The sequence below is a fragment of the Aspergillus affinis genome (assembly GCF_023601865.1).
Source record: "Aspergillus affinis strain CMG 70 chromosome Unknown NODE_5_length_567868_cov_86_340925, whole genome shotgun sequence".
NCBI lineage: Eukaryota > Fungi > Ascomycota > Eurotiomycetes > Eurotiales > Aspergillaceae > Aspergillus > Aspergillus affinis.
In genome coordinates, this window is record NW_026515786.1 from 321281 (window position 1) to 337750 (window position 16470).

At 52.0% G+C, this 16470-nt stretch overlaps 5 protein-coding genes across 5 annotated transcripts; 3 read left to right on the forward strand and 2 right to left on the reverse strand.

Annotated features, from left to right (window-relative positions):
- Nucleotides 1-58: 58 nt before the first annotated feature.
- Nucleotides 59-6834, forward strand: KD926_008819 (ABC transporter; the record flags this gene model as incomplete). The annotated part of the gene is made up of 5 exons (XM_053093796.1): nt 59-332; nt 527-908; nt 983-1078; nt 2110-2593; nt 2647-6834. 5 exons carry the CDS (start codon nt 59-61, stop codon nt 6832-6834), a joined length of 5424 nt encoding a protein of 1807 aa, XP_052960373.1.
- Nucleotides 6835-7119: 285 nt separating this feature from the next.
- Nucleotides 7120-8598, reverse strand: trm61 (tRNA 1-methyladenosine methyltransferase subunit GCD14; the record flags this gene model as incomplete). The annotated part of the gene is made up of 1 exon (XM_053093807.1): nt 7120-8598. One exon carries the CDS (start codon nt 8596-8598, stop codon nt 7120-7122), a length of 1479 nt encoding a protein of 492 aa, XP_052960374.1.
- Nucleotides 8599-9388: 790 nt separating this feature from the next.
- On the forward strand, nt 9389-10619 carry KD926_008821 (NAD(P)H-dependent flavin oxidoreductase; the record flags this gene model as incomplete). Its single annotated transcript, XM_053093818.1, has 4 exons — nt 9389-9431; nt 9506-9588; nt 9657-10385; nt 10476-10619. The coding sequence occupies 4 exons, from the start codon at nt 9389-9391 to the stop codon at nt 10617-10619; spliced, it is 999 nt and encodes a 332-aa protein (XP_052960375.1).
- Nucleotides 10620-11499: 880 nt separating this feature from the next.
- On the forward strand, nt 11500-12744 carry KD926_008822 (uncharacterized protein; the record flags this gene model as incomplete). Its single annotated transcript, XM_053093830.1, has 1 exon — nt 11500-12744. One exon carries the CDS (start codon nt 11500-11502, stop codon nt 12742-12744), a length of 1245 nt encoding a protein of 414 aa, XP_052960376.1.
- A 1051-nt stretch (nt 12745-13795) lies between these two features.
- On the reverse strand, nt 13796-14376 carry KD926_008823 (hydrophobin family protein; the record flags this gene model as incomplete). Its single annotated transcript, XM_053093841.1, has 3 exons — nt 13796-13852; nt 13907-13995; nt 14043-14376. The coding sequence occupies 3 exons, from the start codon at nt 14374-14376 to the stop codon at nt 13796-13798; spliced, it is 480 nt and encodes a 159-aa protein (XP_052960377.1).
- Between the last annotated feature and the right edge of the window lie 2094 nt (nt 14377-16470).

The window sequence follows — 16470 nt, forward strand, 5'->3', positions numbered from 1 at the left end:
TGAGTGTCCAGCTGCGTGATCACAGTCCTGGCGCAAGAGTCCGAATCACACGCGGAGAATGGCAGGCTTCATCTTCATCTGCTGGCGGAAAATGGGACTGGCGGGCTTGGCGGAAATTCTGCCGGGCCGGATCTTCCTCCGCCATCTCCAAACTTCTGCTTTGCTCTGTCCGGAGACTCGACATCGTTCACTCTCCGCCTCTAACCTCCCTCCGCCCATTTTCTCCGGTCATGGCGACCGTCTCTCCGATAATGCGGCAGCTGGGCTGCTTCAGGTCGCTTATGAAGCCTCAGACCTTGAAGCCAGCCCAGTTCAGTCGATCCCTCTCGACTGTGCATTCTCCGAAACCAGAAGCAGTCCCTCTTCCTACAAAGATTCCCAAGTCGATGATGTCGCAATTACCCCCACAGATGCAGCCTAACTTCGGTGCGACCTTCTTGTCTATTCGTTTTTTTTGTTTTTTTTTTTGTTTTTTTTTTATCTCTGGGTTTTTAGTCCAGGTTCCGTGACTAACTCATATTTACAGGGCGCAAGAAGCTCAGGGCCTATCCTCCGCCGGCCAGCGCTCGTAAGGCGTGCAAAGACCCCGTGAACGCAGTCGCCGACGCCCAAATGGCCACCCTTGATCCCAACGGTGAACGCAAAGCCCTCTTCGACTACCGACGGAACCCTCGCAGTGTCAAGCCCGGCGACATCCTCCGCGTGACCTTCAAGAACGGTGACCCATTCGCGGGAGTGTGTCTGAGCATTCGTCTGCGTGGCATTGACACTTCGTTCTTGCTGCGAAACGAGCTTACCCGAGTTGGAGTTGAGATGTGGGTGAAGGTGTTCAGTCCGAACGTTGAGAGTGTGGAGATTGTGCAGAGATCCGACAAGAGGAAGAGAAGAGCGAGGTTGTACTACATGAGGTGCGTTTCTATCCATGACGGTCTGGTGTTCTCTTTTTATCCATTGACTAACTATGACTTTTCCGGCTTTGCAGACAGCCCAGGCATGACATGCGCAGCGTCGAGAACGTCGTGTCGAACTACCTCCGCCAAAAGTCCGCTCTTGCCGGTGGTCGTCAGAACAGGAGACGGTAATCGGGACGTGATGCGCGGCTGGAGTTTTGCATTTGGCGATTGTATTAATAGCACATGTATATGGAACTTGACGTTGGATTGTTTAACTTTTGTACCTTTGGATAGAAAACAATGTAGGGTCTTTATCTCGATACGCCCTGATACTTGCCGTCTCTCAGGTTTGTTCTCCTGTTCAGAGTCCACGTAATTGCAGAACTTTCCTGCCCTCCAACTAAATACAGGGTAAAATTAATGGACCTGAACTGTGGGCGGTCGACTAGGCAGATCACGGGAAATCTTACGAGGTACGAGGATTTGCCGACAAAGCTCTTGCCATCGTCAAACTACCCTGAAACATGAAGTCATCATCGCGTGTCCGCAAAATTCGAGTGAGGCATTCCATCAAAAGCTGATAGAATCTGTTGCCCAGGCTCGATCGATCATTTATGGACGTGATCATTGGCTGTTCGCTCTTCATCCAGTCATGGGTCTAATCATATCTCCCTAAGCGATGTTTTCTGGGCGCCAAATCGATCGGTCTTATGCCGCTCTTCTAGCCTTCTTGGTTCGTCTTGGCTGGCCTACCAGCGCCCGTTTTCATTGGTCAACAACTTGATTCTGTCTTTCGCTAATGAATAAATTGAGCTCCTGGGACATGGGGACCACGATTCAGGAGGCGGAGCCGTTGGCATCTGCCTATCTTTGCCCCGAATGACGCTGGTCGGGCTGGGGTTCTGGAATGAATATCTTCAGCCTGATGTCGCATCCAACGACCCCATGTATTGTTCTTTATTGACGTGTGGCGGTTAATCAACTGCGCGAAATGCGCCTCCAAACATTCAGTACACACTCTCTGCCGCAGCTCCCGTCATGAAGCTCTTTCTAAGGCAGGTTTGGACCTTAACGGTCAAGAACCTTCTAGTGGTTCTTGTTCGCCCGCTTTTTACTACGGTTATGAGGGCTTTGGTCTTGCCCGTAATCTTCGTTGCGTTCATGTGCGTTTACCCCGTTCACAAAGAGAGTATGAATTAATCTCATATAAAACTAGCTCTTATGCTCGAAATCTGTTCGTCCAGCCTGCAACATACGGAATCGGCGATCCCACTCCTTTGCGATCATTCTCGGATGCACTAGGGCTTGTTGGTGCAAGCAGAGACAAATTAGTATTTGTCCATAATGACCTTCTCGGTGGTCCCATCGAACAGGTCATTGACAGAGTCGCGGAACCTGCGAGGGTCAATGGGAATGTTCATATCTTATCCTCCGAGAGTGAACTCCGAGATCTATGTCGCTCGACTCTGCGTGGCGTGTCGCCATGTATAGCGGCGGCAGTCTTCTATTCTTCGCCAACGGAAGGACCTGGAGAGGCTTGGAATTACTCCATTCGAACGGATGCCGCCCTCGGTGCAAGTATTGAGGTCGACTCTCCGAACAACGACCAGGAAATATACCTCCTTCCTTTTCAGCACTCTATTGACTGGGCAATCGGTCAAGTCAACAGTTCTGACGGTCAAAATGCGCTCCCAGAAGAGGTTTGTAGAACGCCCTTCGTATGTACGTGCTCATAAAGCTAACCCAGCTACAGATTATGCAGTATCCGTTCACCTCCTTGACTCAAGATGGGCGACAAGACGAGATAAGAAGAAACTACATGGGCTCGATCGTCAACATCCTCGCCATCGCCATTTTCATTGGTATCGTTGGAGTCACCTACCAGCTGACCGGGTTGATCGCAATGGAACGTGAGCTCGGTATGAGTCAGTTGATTGACTGCATGATGCCTAATTCCTCTCTCTGGCAGTCGCAAGCGGCTCGGTTTACCGCAGCCCATCTGGCTTTGGACATGGTGTACGGCATAGGTTGGATTGTCGCCGGCGCAATCTTGAAGTTTGGCGTCTTCAGCAAGACATCGGCAGGCATTGTTATCATCTACCACATCCTGGTGGGTCTGGCCTTGTCCTCCTTCGCAATCTTCGGTGCTTCCTTCTTCAGAAAAGCACAGCTCAGCGGCATTTCAGTGGTCATCATTTGTTTGCTTCTGGGCGTGGTAGCGCAAGTGGCGCCCGCCAAGAGTAACGGATCAGTTGCAATTCTAGGGCTCTTGTTCCCATCGATGAACTATGTCTACTTCCTGATCTTCATGGCTCGCTGGGAGAAACAGAGACTTGCCACAAACCTTGTTCAGGAAGCGCCTGACAATCCATGGTCTCTTCCTGGCATCGCCTTGTGGATATTTCTCATTGTCCAGATCTTTGCCTACCCTATTCTGGCTGCTGTCGTCGAGCGTGTACTTTACGGTACGACTTCGAAAGATCGCCAAACCGTCTCTAGCGACAGTACTACTGCCCTCAGTCTCAAATCATTTAGTAAGGTCTATCAACCTGGCTGGTTTCATCGAAACATAGCAGCTCGGTTTGGGAGCAATCGCCAGAGTGTCTATGCGGTCAATGATCTTACTTTAGACGTCACCAAGGGGCAGATCATGGTTCTATTGGGAGCCAATGGATCGGGCAAATCAACTACGCTAGACGCCATCTCTGGCCTGGCAAAAGTTTCTTCGGGAGAGATCAATATCAGCTATGGACCCTCGGGAGGAAAGTTTGGTCTCTGTCCTCAGAAAAACGTGCTCTGGGACACTCTCACTGTCAAGGAGCATGTCAAAATTTTCAACAGGCTCAAGGCTACAGGAAAGACGGACACAGATGATCAGCTCCTAAAACTCATAGATGACTGTGATTTGGGCTTCAAAGTGAACGCACTATCAAAGACGCTTTCAGGTGGCCAAAAACGCAAAGTTCAGCTAGCAATGATGTTTACTGGAGGGTCGTCTGTGTGTTGTGTGGACGAGGTTTCTTCCGGTCTCGATCCAATCTCCCGCAGAAAGATCTGGGATATTCTTCTCGCAGAAAGAGGTTATAGAACTATTCTACTGACCACCCACTTCTTGGACGAGGCAGATCTTCTTGCGGACTACATTGCCATTCTATCAAAGGGTGTCCTCAAAGCCGAGGGATCAAGTGTCGAGTTGAAACATCGACTTGGCTCTGGATACCACATTCACGTCATGAAGGTCCCGGGGTCTCATATCACCTTAGGTCCCCAACTCAAGAGCGTTCCCCAAGAATCTCACTTCGATGAGACGGTGTATACCGTTCAAGATTCGGCAGAAGCTGCTCGCTTTGTTTCGATGTTGGAGCAAGAGGGGATCACCGATTACCGAGTCAGCGGGCCTACCATTGAGGATGTATTTCTCAAGGTTGCTGAGGAGCTGGATTCCTACAGGGTCCAGGATGTCGTGGATGACGAGGTGCAAGAACTGCCCAAAAGCCATGAGAAGTTGGACGACAAGGATGATCGACAGAAATTACAACTCCTTACGGGCAAGCGAATTGGCATGATGCTCCAGGCCTGGTATTTGTTTCGCAAGAGATTCATCATCCTACGACGCAACCCTATCCCGTACATGGCAGCTCTTTTAATTCCCATCATCGCGGCGGGCTTGGTAACTCTATTCCTCCAGGACGTTGATAAGGCCGGATGCTCCGGGGAATCAAGCTCTATGACACAAGATGTTGAGTCATTAGAGTCACTGGACAGCTTCAAGCTTGTGCTTGGGCCTTCTGACCGAATCTCGACATCGGTCCTTGAGAATTTCGCAAGCTCACTATCGAGTAATGGAGAGTCGAACACAGGGGATTCTTTTGCAAATATCAAGTCTTTCTTTCATATGGTGGACAGTCTTCCGGAATTCTCAAACTACATCGAAAACAATTATGCCAACGCAACGCCGGGTGGCTTCTGGTTGGGTGACAATTCCTCTGATACGACGCTTGCCTGGAAAGGTGACAATGGAGATTTTCCACTCGCTGCTATTACTCAGAATGGTCTCAATCGCTTGTTGACCGGTATTCCCATCAACTTCCAGTTTCAATACCTTGATATTCCTTGGCAACCAAGTGCCGGGGACACTCTCCAGCTCATGGTTTACTTTGGCCTTGCTATGTCAGCCTATCCGGCTCTTTTCGCTCTATATCCAACCATCGAACGGCTGCGCAATGTGCGAGCATTGCACTTCAGCAATGGCGTCCGAAGTGTCTCGCTTTGGCTGGCATATCTTGCATTCGACTTTTGCATTGTTGTCGCCAGTAGCGTTCTAGCAATCATCATATTCCGGGCAGTTTCCGACATTTGGTTCTACCCTGGATATCTTTTTGTCGTCTTCTTTTTGTATGGACTGTGTGCCACCTTGATGTCTTACTTGGTGTCTTTGTTCTGCAAATCGCAACTGGCGGCCTTTGCATTTGCCGCCGGCGGACAGTGTTGTCTATTCCTCATATATTTCATTGCCTACATGGCAGTGTTAACGTATTCGCCGACAGACAAGACTGACGACTACATCAACATTACCCATTTCACTATCGCCGCCATATCGCCATCCGGGAATCTACTCCGCTCTATGTTCGTTTCGCTAAACACTTTCTCTATCCTATGTCGAGGTCGAGAAATGGTATCGTATCCCGGCGATATCACGGTCTACGGGGGGCCAATTCTCTACCTGATAGTTCAGTCCTTTGTACTCTTTGGACTGATTATCTGGGTTGATGAGGGTTTCCCAGTCTCTTTTCTCAGGGGAAAGTCTAAGGCCAGAGCCAATGACCTGGAAGAAAAAGGCCCAATAGACCAAGACCTTGCCGCGGAAACAAGTCGCGTAACGGGCTCCGACGACGGGCTCCGTGTGCTCCATCTCACCAAAACATTCAAGAAATTCACCGCCGTCGAAGATGTCACCTTCGGTGTCGGAAAAGGCGAGGTCTTTGCTCTGCTGGGACCGAATGGTGCCGGAAAGACTACTACCATCTCTCTCATCCGCGGCGATGTCCAGCCCTCTCGCAACGGTGGCGACATCTTTGTCGACCACATTTCCGTACAGAAGCATCGCGCGGCGGCACGCTCTCGTCTGGGTGTATGTCCCCAGTTCGATGCCATCGACCAGATGACCGTTCTCGAGCATCTGACTTTCTACGCGCGCATTCGAGGCGTACCCGACATTGCACACAACGTCACCGAGGTCATGCGCGCCGTCGGCCTCATCCACTTCAAGCATCGCATGGCAGCCAAGCTCTCCGGCGGAAACAAGCGCAAGCTCTCCCTCGGCATCGCCCTAATGGGCAACCCCACCGTGCTGCTTCTCGATGAACCCTCCTCCGGCATGGATGCCGCATCGAAGCGAGTTATGTGGAGGACGCTCGCTTCCGTAGTTGAGGGCCGATCCATCGTGCTCACGACCCATTCAATGGAAGAAGCCGACGCCCTGGCTCACCGTGCCGGCATCATGGCGAAGCGCATGCTCGCCCTCGGCACGACGAACTTCCTGCGCTCCAAGCACGGGAACATGTACCATGTTCACCTGGTCCACGCGGAAGCACCACACACGACGGAGGCCGAAATGGAGCGGATTCGCAGCTGGGTCCGGGAGAACTTTTCCGGCGCTGTCATCGAGCAGAAGACATACCACGGCCAGCTTCGGTTTAGTGTTCCTGCCACCGTTGGAATCGATGACGGGTCTTCTTCCATCGTCGAGAAGGACGAGATCACCGAGGGTTCTGACATCCAGGGGAGCAGAAAGAGCAGTGTCAGTCAGCTCTTCTCTCGTTTGGAGCAGAATAAGAGGTTGCTAGGGGTGCAGTATTATTCCGTTAGTCAGACTACTTTGGATCAGGTGTTTCTCACCATTGTTGGGCAGCATCATATTAAGGAGGAGAATTCGGCATAGACTATCTGCATTGTTAATATATGGCTTTATGCGCACAGATTTTATTTATCTTACATAAAACATCATGTTCGTTGCACAATGACCAAAGTAATAGAATAAAGATCATGTTAATATTGAAGAAGACCCGACTTGAGTAGTTCCATTGACTGTTTGCTAGTGGTTCGCCTGATACCTCCTAGTCAGATCTAGGATAATTATATATAATACATGAAAGCTTTTGTTCAATTCCAGTCAGTTGTAATACATAGTCCAGCCTCTTCTTCTTGGGCCGACTTGCGCAGTGCTTTACTCCTGGGTGTTGTTCGTTTCTTTCTCCTGCCTTTGCCGTTGTCTTGCCTCATACCGCTCTTTTGCCTCACGTTTCTGCTGCCTCTTGCCTTTGGGTGCTGGCTGAGTCGATTCAATCACCTGGTTTGACGGCCACTTCTCCCGACATTTCTGCTCGTCCTCTTCCGACCACTCGCGTGGTAGGATGGCGAAGACGAGATATGACGTGTGAGTCTTCAAGTCCGCTTCGGACCGATGCACCAAGCGACCTTGCTTGTAAAACGGAAGATCAGATTCCCGCGAAGCAGCAGGTTGTTCTGGTTCCTTCCTTTGTTCCTCCTTCTTCTCAGCAGGCGGTGCTGCATCGCTCCCTTCATTCCCACCCTCCTGCTCGCTGCGGAACCTCTGCGACCGCTCCTCAATCTGGCGCCCGCGCGCAACGGCCTCCTCCACCGATTTCGGAAACACGACGGCTCCACGAGCAGCGCCCTCGAATTCCAACCCGTTGCGTTCCCGCTTGACATCGATCCTATGGTTGTCCACCTCGACCATCGATATCGACAGCCAGCCTAGCTGCCGCAGCGTGCTGATCGTCCGCTGCACCTGCTCCATACATGGCGAGAACGTACAGATATACACCGGCGCCGACGGGTCCAGCGGCGACTCGCCCCCAGATGCCGGGTGACGGACCAGGTGTTTCAGCGCATGCCAGGGCGCCGGCAGGTCCAGGAAAACGGCATTGGCTTTGGGCGAAGGGCCCGTTTTCGGATCCACCAGCAAGAACCCATCCTCGTAGACATCCCGATGCGTGACCTCCACGAGCCCATCCAGACCGTGCTCCTGGACCTCCGAACGAATCTTCTCGGCGCGCTGCGCGTGGAACTCGAAACTGCACACCTTTCCTAGTCGTCTCTTCTTGTTGGGATTCGTGTCTTCGGAGCCAGGGTAGCCGTTGAATGCTGCGCGGACCGAGGCGTGCGTGAACGAGCCACTGCCCGCACCGGCCTCGATGATCGTACTCCCCGGTCGCACGCACAGCCGGTGTAGAATGTAGCTGTAGTCCGGCGTGTAGACGACCTGCGTCCGATGAGGCAGCGACGCAGTCCACAGTTCCGGGGTGGGAGCCAGCACATGCAGGAAACCGCTAGCCGCAGCGACGGGCACCTTCGGGGAGGCTTTCTTGTTCTTGTTATCCCCCGCCGCCGGGGACGAATCCAAATCGTCGGCTTTCCGTTTCAATTGCGACGGGTCCCTGCGGCCGCGCGACCCCGTGTCGACTTTGGATGCGACAATCTGCGACCCCCACGGCTGGTCGGCCAGCGTGCTGTGTGGGAACGAGCCGAATCGCGTGTTGACGACTTTGCCTTCGCTGTAGCCCTGGTCTTCGTCATCGTGCAGGCGCAGCAGGGCCGGGATGGTCTGGTCGCGGCGGAGGTGGAGGAGGGCGAGGTTGTCGAGCTGCGTCTGTGCGCCAGGAGTGAGGAAGGGGGAGGGCATGGTGACGGATTCAATCGGAGAGTGAGGGCCGATTAGAGATCACGAATTTTTTCCCATCGCAAAGTTTCTACTCGAGCGTCATGGGAGAAGATCGAGATTTGAGTCTAGACCGCTCTGGGCAGTTAGGGCTTAGGGTCTGCGGGCGGTCAGCATTTGTGCCTGAACCTGATGGCTGATATATATGCCTTATATTTATGGCGCTAAGGCTCTAAGGCCTTAAGGTGTCAAGGCATCAAAATGTCAAAATGTAAGGTGTCAACCATCACCAACATCATTCACGGTCTGACAAAATTCTACTTGGCCAGTGAACCATCGGCTTCCTGACATGGTGTTTTTTTACACCACTACCGTCAATAAATTTGTTTAGTGGAAATGGAACAGCTTCACTATGTCGTCTGCACACGTCTTCCCTCTACTCGGCGGATCACATGCGGAGGCACCGTACTCCACAACAGCGAATCCTGCACAAAAGAAAAGCCTTTGAAGGTGTCTGGATTAATCACCAGTTCATGACTTTCATTGCGCCCCATATTCTCCGCGCCACGAAAACTAATCTCGAGATCTGGGAGGCAAATCCCCCCCGAGTCCGAATAGTAATCCGTCCTCGGCCACGGGACCTCGGCTCGGATGTCCCCCACACCGCGGTTAACGCTCTGGCTCTGTTCATCTGCCCCGGTCTCCTGTCTTTCTTATACCCACCTTCACTCCTCATACAGTTGTCCCTTCTTATTCTGGTTTATGAATACACTTACACCTACACCAATACAGCAGAGACAATAGACTCCACATCATGCCCTTCAACACGGAGTTGACCCGCAAGCTGGGCATTGAAGGTATCGTACCTCGGTCCAGATCTATACACCCTTCATCTCTGCCAGATCTTACTGACAACCTGCGCCTGCTCCAGTCCCCATCGTGCAGGGTGGAATGCAATGGGTCGGATACGCCGAACTCGCCGCGGCCGTCAGTAACGCCGGCGGCCTTGGAATCGTACGTTTGCCCCTGTCTGAACGTTTTACGGGGATGAGAAGGGCTAACACCTACGAACTAAACCACAGCTCACGGCCCTCACGCAACCCACCCCGGAAGACCTCCGCAAAGAGATCCGTAAGACCCGCGCCATGACGCCCAAGCCGTTCGCCGTGAACATCACCCTGCTCCCGGCGCTGGTGCCGCCCGACTACGCTGCCTACGCGCAGGTGGTCATCGACGAGGGCGTCAAGATCGTCGAGACGGCCGGCAACAACCCGGGCCCCGTCATCCATCAGCTCAAGAAAGCCGGCACGACCATCCTCCACAAATGTACGACCATCCGCCACGCCAAGTCGGCCGTCAAGCTGGGCGTCGACTTCCTCTCTATCGACGGCTTCGAGTGTGCAGGCCACGTCGGCGAGCACGACATCACGAACTTCATCCTCCTCAGCCGCGCGCGCCAAGAGCTCAAGGTGCCATTCATCGCGTCGGGCGGGTTTGCGGACGGACAGGGACTGGCGGCCGCGTTGGCGCTGGGCGCCGAGGGCATCAACATGGGCACGCGGTTCATGTGCACGGTCGAGGCGCCGATCCACCACCAGGTGAAGGAGGCGATCGTCAAGGCCGAGGAGACGGATACGGCGCTGGTGCTGAGACGGTGGAAAAACACGACGCGGCTGTTCGCCAACAAGGTGACGCAGGAGGCGCTGAAGGTCGAGAAGGAGAGCAAATCAGGCGAGTTCACGGAGATCGCGCCGTTTGTGAGCGGAAAGAGAGGTAGGGAGGTGTTTTTGAACGGAGACGTGGATTTCGGAGTAAGTTTTTGCCACTTGTGCCTTTATCGATTCTACCGTGCACGGTTGCCCACGACCTTCGTCCCTTGCTAACAGACATCCGTATCGTAGGTGTGGACAGCCGGCCAGGTCATCGGACTGATCCATGATATCCCCACCTGTGCGCAGCTGCTGACGCGCATCGAGAAAGAAGCCCTGGAGGCGATGCAGCGCACTCGGTCGTTGTACACGGCAACTGCGCAAAGCAAGCTATGATGATTGTTTGTTTGTTTATTTCTTTTAATCATTTTTATTTTCATGTTTGTTCGGTAGATTCGATCTGATTGGCTGTTTCGGGTCCCTGTAAGGTAGCTGCTGCAATATCATCATGACGGCCCTTGCATGCATGCATAGAGTCAACGCCGAAGGCACATCCTCGAGGAAGACAAACCTCGTCATATACATTATTTGCACGAGTGGTCAGGCTGAAGTACAGGACTGCACATGGGCAAGTCAGATGCAGACACGTACTGGTGTTTGACAAGCCAGCTTCAGGCCCTTTGGGCATCAGTCAAGATTCAAATGAATGTCTATAGACAGTAGACCATCGAGATGGTTGAGTTCAGCCCAGGCAAGCTCCCTGGAATAACGATCGACAAGCACAAATCCACCCTCGTCCAGGTGACGACCTCGAGAGTCTGGAGAATGCCCCAATTCCCATCCAACGGCAAACTCACCTTGCCTTGCCTTGCCTCGCTTTACCGGATCAGTTTGTTTCCTTGCAGACAGGAGCCAGTCTAGTGGGTTAGTTCGTAGTTTAATCTCGAACATAGTTCAACGGGCAACGATACCGTCACTCAGGAGAAGAAGGAAGGGGGAGAGAGAGAGAGAGAGAGGAGGGGAGCAACTCACGCCACCTTCTATCTAATCACCATCTATGATCTCCCATTAGGATAGACACTCTTACTCTCCCTCTACCACCTACCTATACTCTATCCCCGATAATCCACTCACCTACATACATCTACATACATACGCACGCATGATAGAGACGCATAATACATCAATCATCACCACCAGACCCTCAATACCCCAAAGTCAAAACCCAAGAAGCAATCTCCGGTTCCCATCTCAACCGCCACAACCAACAGTATAAATGCCTTCATCCAGCCATCTCTCCACTCAATCAAACGTCTGGAAACGTCTCCCAATGACTCGGCAAACCCGCGAAATGGGCTCGCTATCCACCCTCCTTTTATCATGTCTTCAACGGAAACAGAGACCGACGCCAGAAGCTGCAGACGAGCGTCCGCCTGTTCCTGCGAAAGAGCCGCTCTCTACGTCTAGTATTTCGAACTCCTACTCGAAATCCCCCGCTCCGCCTACATACGCATATACCTATACCTGTCGACAAAGTGAGCAATGTCCGTCTATTACAGCTTCATCACAGTCTGGGACTGAGAGTGTGAAGATAAGCAACACCGGGACGGGCATACCCACCAAACTCAGCAAGAGATCATCGATTCGGATAGTGAATAACCATGATTCCGAGAGCACTCTGGTCTCGTCATCCTCGTCTACCTCTGAAGGACAGACGCTCGCCGGGTCGAGAAACGTGTCTCGGTCCGGGAGCGAGGAGAAAGACGTCGAGGCCGGAGAAGAGATCGAGGGCGAAAGAACAGTGTCTGCGATTATCGAAGCAGGACTCGAAGACCTGGAGAGGCAGATCAAGTCTGATTCCGAGAGAACTGGATCCCAAGGGATCGTACGGAGTTGCTCGCTCCCGGAGATCAAGAGTCGAGTGATTGAGGATATTCCGGAGGAGGATGAGATACTATCCGGGAACGGGGCGGCGACAGAGCAACAGCAACAGCATCAGGAGAAGGAATTACCATCTCTACCAAAAGAAGCCCACACGGTAGACCAAGAAAAGGTCGCAAAGGAGACAGACGAAGAAGAGGAAAAAGAGCTCTCCACGAAGTCCAAATCCTTCCGCGACAGCTTCCGTCTCAGCGGCCGCAAATCCCTGATCGAGATGGTGCATTTCCTACAACCACCAACCAACCGCTTCAGTGGCCTGAAGATCCCGATTCCGCCGAAATCACCACTCCGCAAAAAGGCCTCCACCAGCTCGATGCCCTGCCCTGCGGATCTCCTCCGCTCTACCACCTCTGCCGCCACCACCACCACCTCACCGTTGGAATCATCACCGTCGACATCACCGTTGAAGCCCGAACCTTTGTCAACCCCAGCCCCAAAAGAAGAAAAAACCACGCCCCGCACCAAAAAGCACCGACGCATGGGTGCCGTGGGGATGGGCAATGGGATCCCGCTCCGGGTACGTCAATCGCTCGACGGACTCAACATCAACAACACAGGTAAGAAGTCTCTTTTTTGCTAAGAACGGAGTTTGGGGTTCGGGGGTTTTTGTTTGGTGTATTTGGTCTATTTCGGGCGGTTTGTGGGCGGTTATTAGGAGGTCATTGTGATCTGTTTTGTGTATCATTCTTTGCTAAGGTTGTTCGGGGATCTTCTCTTCTTGATCTGTCATTCTTTTTGGATTCTCTTTTGTGATGGAACTGGATAAGTTTGTGTAAGTATGTGTGTTGGGTGGGGAGTTTCTTTTGTCAAGGGAGGATTTGGGGGTTGAATAGTAGGGCTTTTTCTATTGTATTATGGATTAAGGGGACTGGTTAGGCAGGGATTAGTGGGGAGAGGTTGATGTATACACTATGATATTACTATTTAATATACTCTTATGAAGATTCGAATTGGATATGAAGAATGAACAAGGCTATGGCTAGCCTCAGCTTATCGCAGAAGACAGAGCCGAATTTCTCCAGATACCAAAGGGGTCGTACAAAGAGATAGAGAAGACATGAAAAAGTCAAAAGCCAGTCAGTCATAGCCAAGGGGAACATTAGAAGAAAAGAACTGCAGAGGCCGTGTAGAAGAATGATTGGTGGTACAACTAGAACTTCCGAAGGTAAATTGAACAAGTCAGAATAGCGAAGTTCACCTGCCATTGTGGAGAGGACAGGTTGTAGTGCGGAAATGCTAGTGAGATATTCTGCGAAGCAGAAGGGAAGGAAAATGAAAACAGAGCTGAGGACTAATTTGGTATAGTGCTGGTCGGATTGAATAGTTGCTAATGCTAAATATGAAGGAGAGAAACTACAAGCCAAATTTGCTACAACTCCAATGCATTATAATAACTAGGCATCCGAGCGCTTCGCAGCAGCACGAGATGCAAAAAGGACTAAATTAAGAATAGCAAAACAGTCTTCTTTCTCCGAGGGTGCCACAAGACACAAGAGGTAATGGTACAAATATTGCCAACAGGAATCCGATTCTATCCAATAGGTACACTAGACCCTGTTTCGATCGCCTCGTCCGCGGGTCGTTGGATGTTTCTCGTCCACCGCAGGGGAAACCAGTAAGCCAAGAATAGCTTAGATGATGGAGCCGAGAGCAATGCAAGGAAGGCCAAGGCCGATGAGGTCGTCGCTCTGGAGAGGATGTTAGTATTGAGGATAGTTTGGGTGAGGAAAGGAGATACTCACGGCATCGCTGGGGGAGTTCTGGCAGCAAGCAATGTTCTGCTTGCACTGCTGGTTGACCAGATCGTTGAGAGCAATGGCAATAATGTTGACTGCGAGAGTTAGTATGATGAGATCGTAATGAAGAGAAGATACATACCCTGCAGAGGGAGCTTGGAGCACTGGTCGAAGAGACCGAGACCCTCGCTGCCGGAGCCAGCACCGATCAGGTTGCTGAGAGCACCGGCAAGGATGCCCTCGTCAACGTTGGTGGTGTCACCAGCGTAGGTAGCCTTGTTGCAGCAAGAGAGCTCGGCCTGGTCACCACACTTCTCGGAGGCCTGCTTGACGGTAACATCGTCAGGAACAGGGAAGCGGACCTGGCTGTTGCCCTTGTTGCCGATTCCGTTGCCAGCACCGTTGGCGACAGCGGGAGGAAGAGCAGCGACGGTGGTAGCGAGGGCCACGACGGCAGCGGTGATGGAGAACTTCATTGTGAATTGAGGGGTTGGTTTTGAACGAGAGAATTAAAACTCGGAGTGTTTAATATTGTTCTGAAGAAGACTGGAAGAGAGAAAGAAAAACTTGTGAACGAATGAAGTTTGTTTGTGATGATGAGAAGAATCGATTGAAGGCCAGAGTTCAGGCTCCTTATATACACGACGGTGGAGGCCTGAAAGCTCGTCTACCTCCTTCGCCTCGTCCTGTGTTTGTCGCTTAACTGTGTCTGCGGAATGCAACACGCAAGGCACTTGCCTTGAACAGGTCGGGTCTCTGGTATGGATCTGCCCCCTTCACGATGACTCTGATTGACGGAAGTCCGCACACATGCCGCATCTGTCGGGGCCCTGGATGATCAACACTACTGTCTCATTCCTTCCCTGCCTTCCTGCGGCAAGATCGCTATGTGGGGTGCAGCAAATTGTCCAATGCGAGCGATTAGGTTGCATTAAGGTATGTCCTGGATGTCCTCTAGCGCCTCTTCCCTTCCGGACTATCCAGGACTTTCTCTTCTTCAGTTGTCGATCAACTCCGAACCGTCCCACTTGGAACTGGACATTCAGAATGCCTATTGAAGATTCCCAGCTTTCTGTAAAATGGGCCGGGGACCGTTCGTGCTGGCCATCGTGCAATCTCTCCTGGTATGCAGGTGTCACGGAGCATTTCCCTCGGCGTATCGTCCAAGTCGCAGGACATTGCAGGGCATGCGGCGATCTGCAAGGGGCCCGTCCAATGTCTCACAAGTTTCCTGTTCCTGACCAGCCGTTAGTACTCCTTGCCACTTTGATTGTTGTCTCTCCCTCTCTCCCCAATGTCTGAGACCCATGTGGACAGCCCCTAGCTAGGCAAGGGGCCTGGTCGACTAGTGATCGTCTCATTTCCGAATGCAGGCACCAGAGCCCGGCGCCTATCCTCGCCTATCTTGAGCATCGCCTTCAGCAGACCCAGTCAGGCGCTGGCATCAGTAGTCAGCCGGTTTCCGCATAGGCTGCGTAGAGCGCTTTGGCCCTCCGATGACCGTGGCTTGGAGACGCCACTAGCTTCATCAAGCTCGAGATAGGCGTTCTGTCATTGGAAGTCCTCCGTTTGTTCAGGCGATCTTTGTTTTTTCCGGGCATCTTTTGCGGTGCGTCAGAATTCCTTGAGACTGCGTAATGTGTCATCCGAGTAGGGTTTCATCGAGGTGTTGCTTGATGATGTAGTCGTATGCCGCAGTCTGAATAGAGTCATCCCGATGGGCTAGACATTCACTCGCACTGTTCGATCAGTACTGGTTGGTCTTCAGGAATGAAAGGTGTATGTCATTAACTGCCAAAGGCATAACGTAGCAAGGACGCTTTTGGTCAGTCCTTCGGCAGAATATACCTCAAACGAGTAACTAGACTCACCGGTCTGGAAACATATATTTGTATACTCAAGTCGATATACACTTGGCTTCACCACCATAGGGTTGATTTGCTGCAACAGTTGTCAATATAAGCATAGAACTAGAATCATCTACAAATTGGCACACATCATGCACTATATGTAATAGACTTAAGCTCATCAACCTAATACACCATCGAGCACCTCATCCCGACGGTCAATATCACCATCTCTGCAACCTGTCCCCCCACTGCCTACACCGTAGTAACCACCTTAACCAAACCACACTATCGCTGCAGACTGTCCTGCGCCCCAGGACGCTGCGTGCGCACCACCCACGTTTGCGTTCACTAGCCAGCACTTCTACTATTCCTCTCCTGCCCAGTCTCGCCCACACACCCATTGTACCATCAAATCTCACCACCACGACCGTCTTCATCCCATCCACACACACAACCCGGAGGACAGTCATCCATCCCTTGACAGAGTCAACATACCTCCGGTTCCAAGAGATGATCAACGCCACCTGGGCCTTGTACCGGCTTGGTTTCGTCGGTGGCAACCGCCTTCATTGTTGGCGCCGGATGAGGCACTTGGGAGGCTGAGATGTGGCGTTGTTACTTTGGCTGTTTGGGGTGTTATTTGTTTAGATCGTGGTTATTGACGTAAAGATGAGGGATGGAGGGAAGAGAGGGAGTTGGTAGTTCGGGGTAATGGAATAT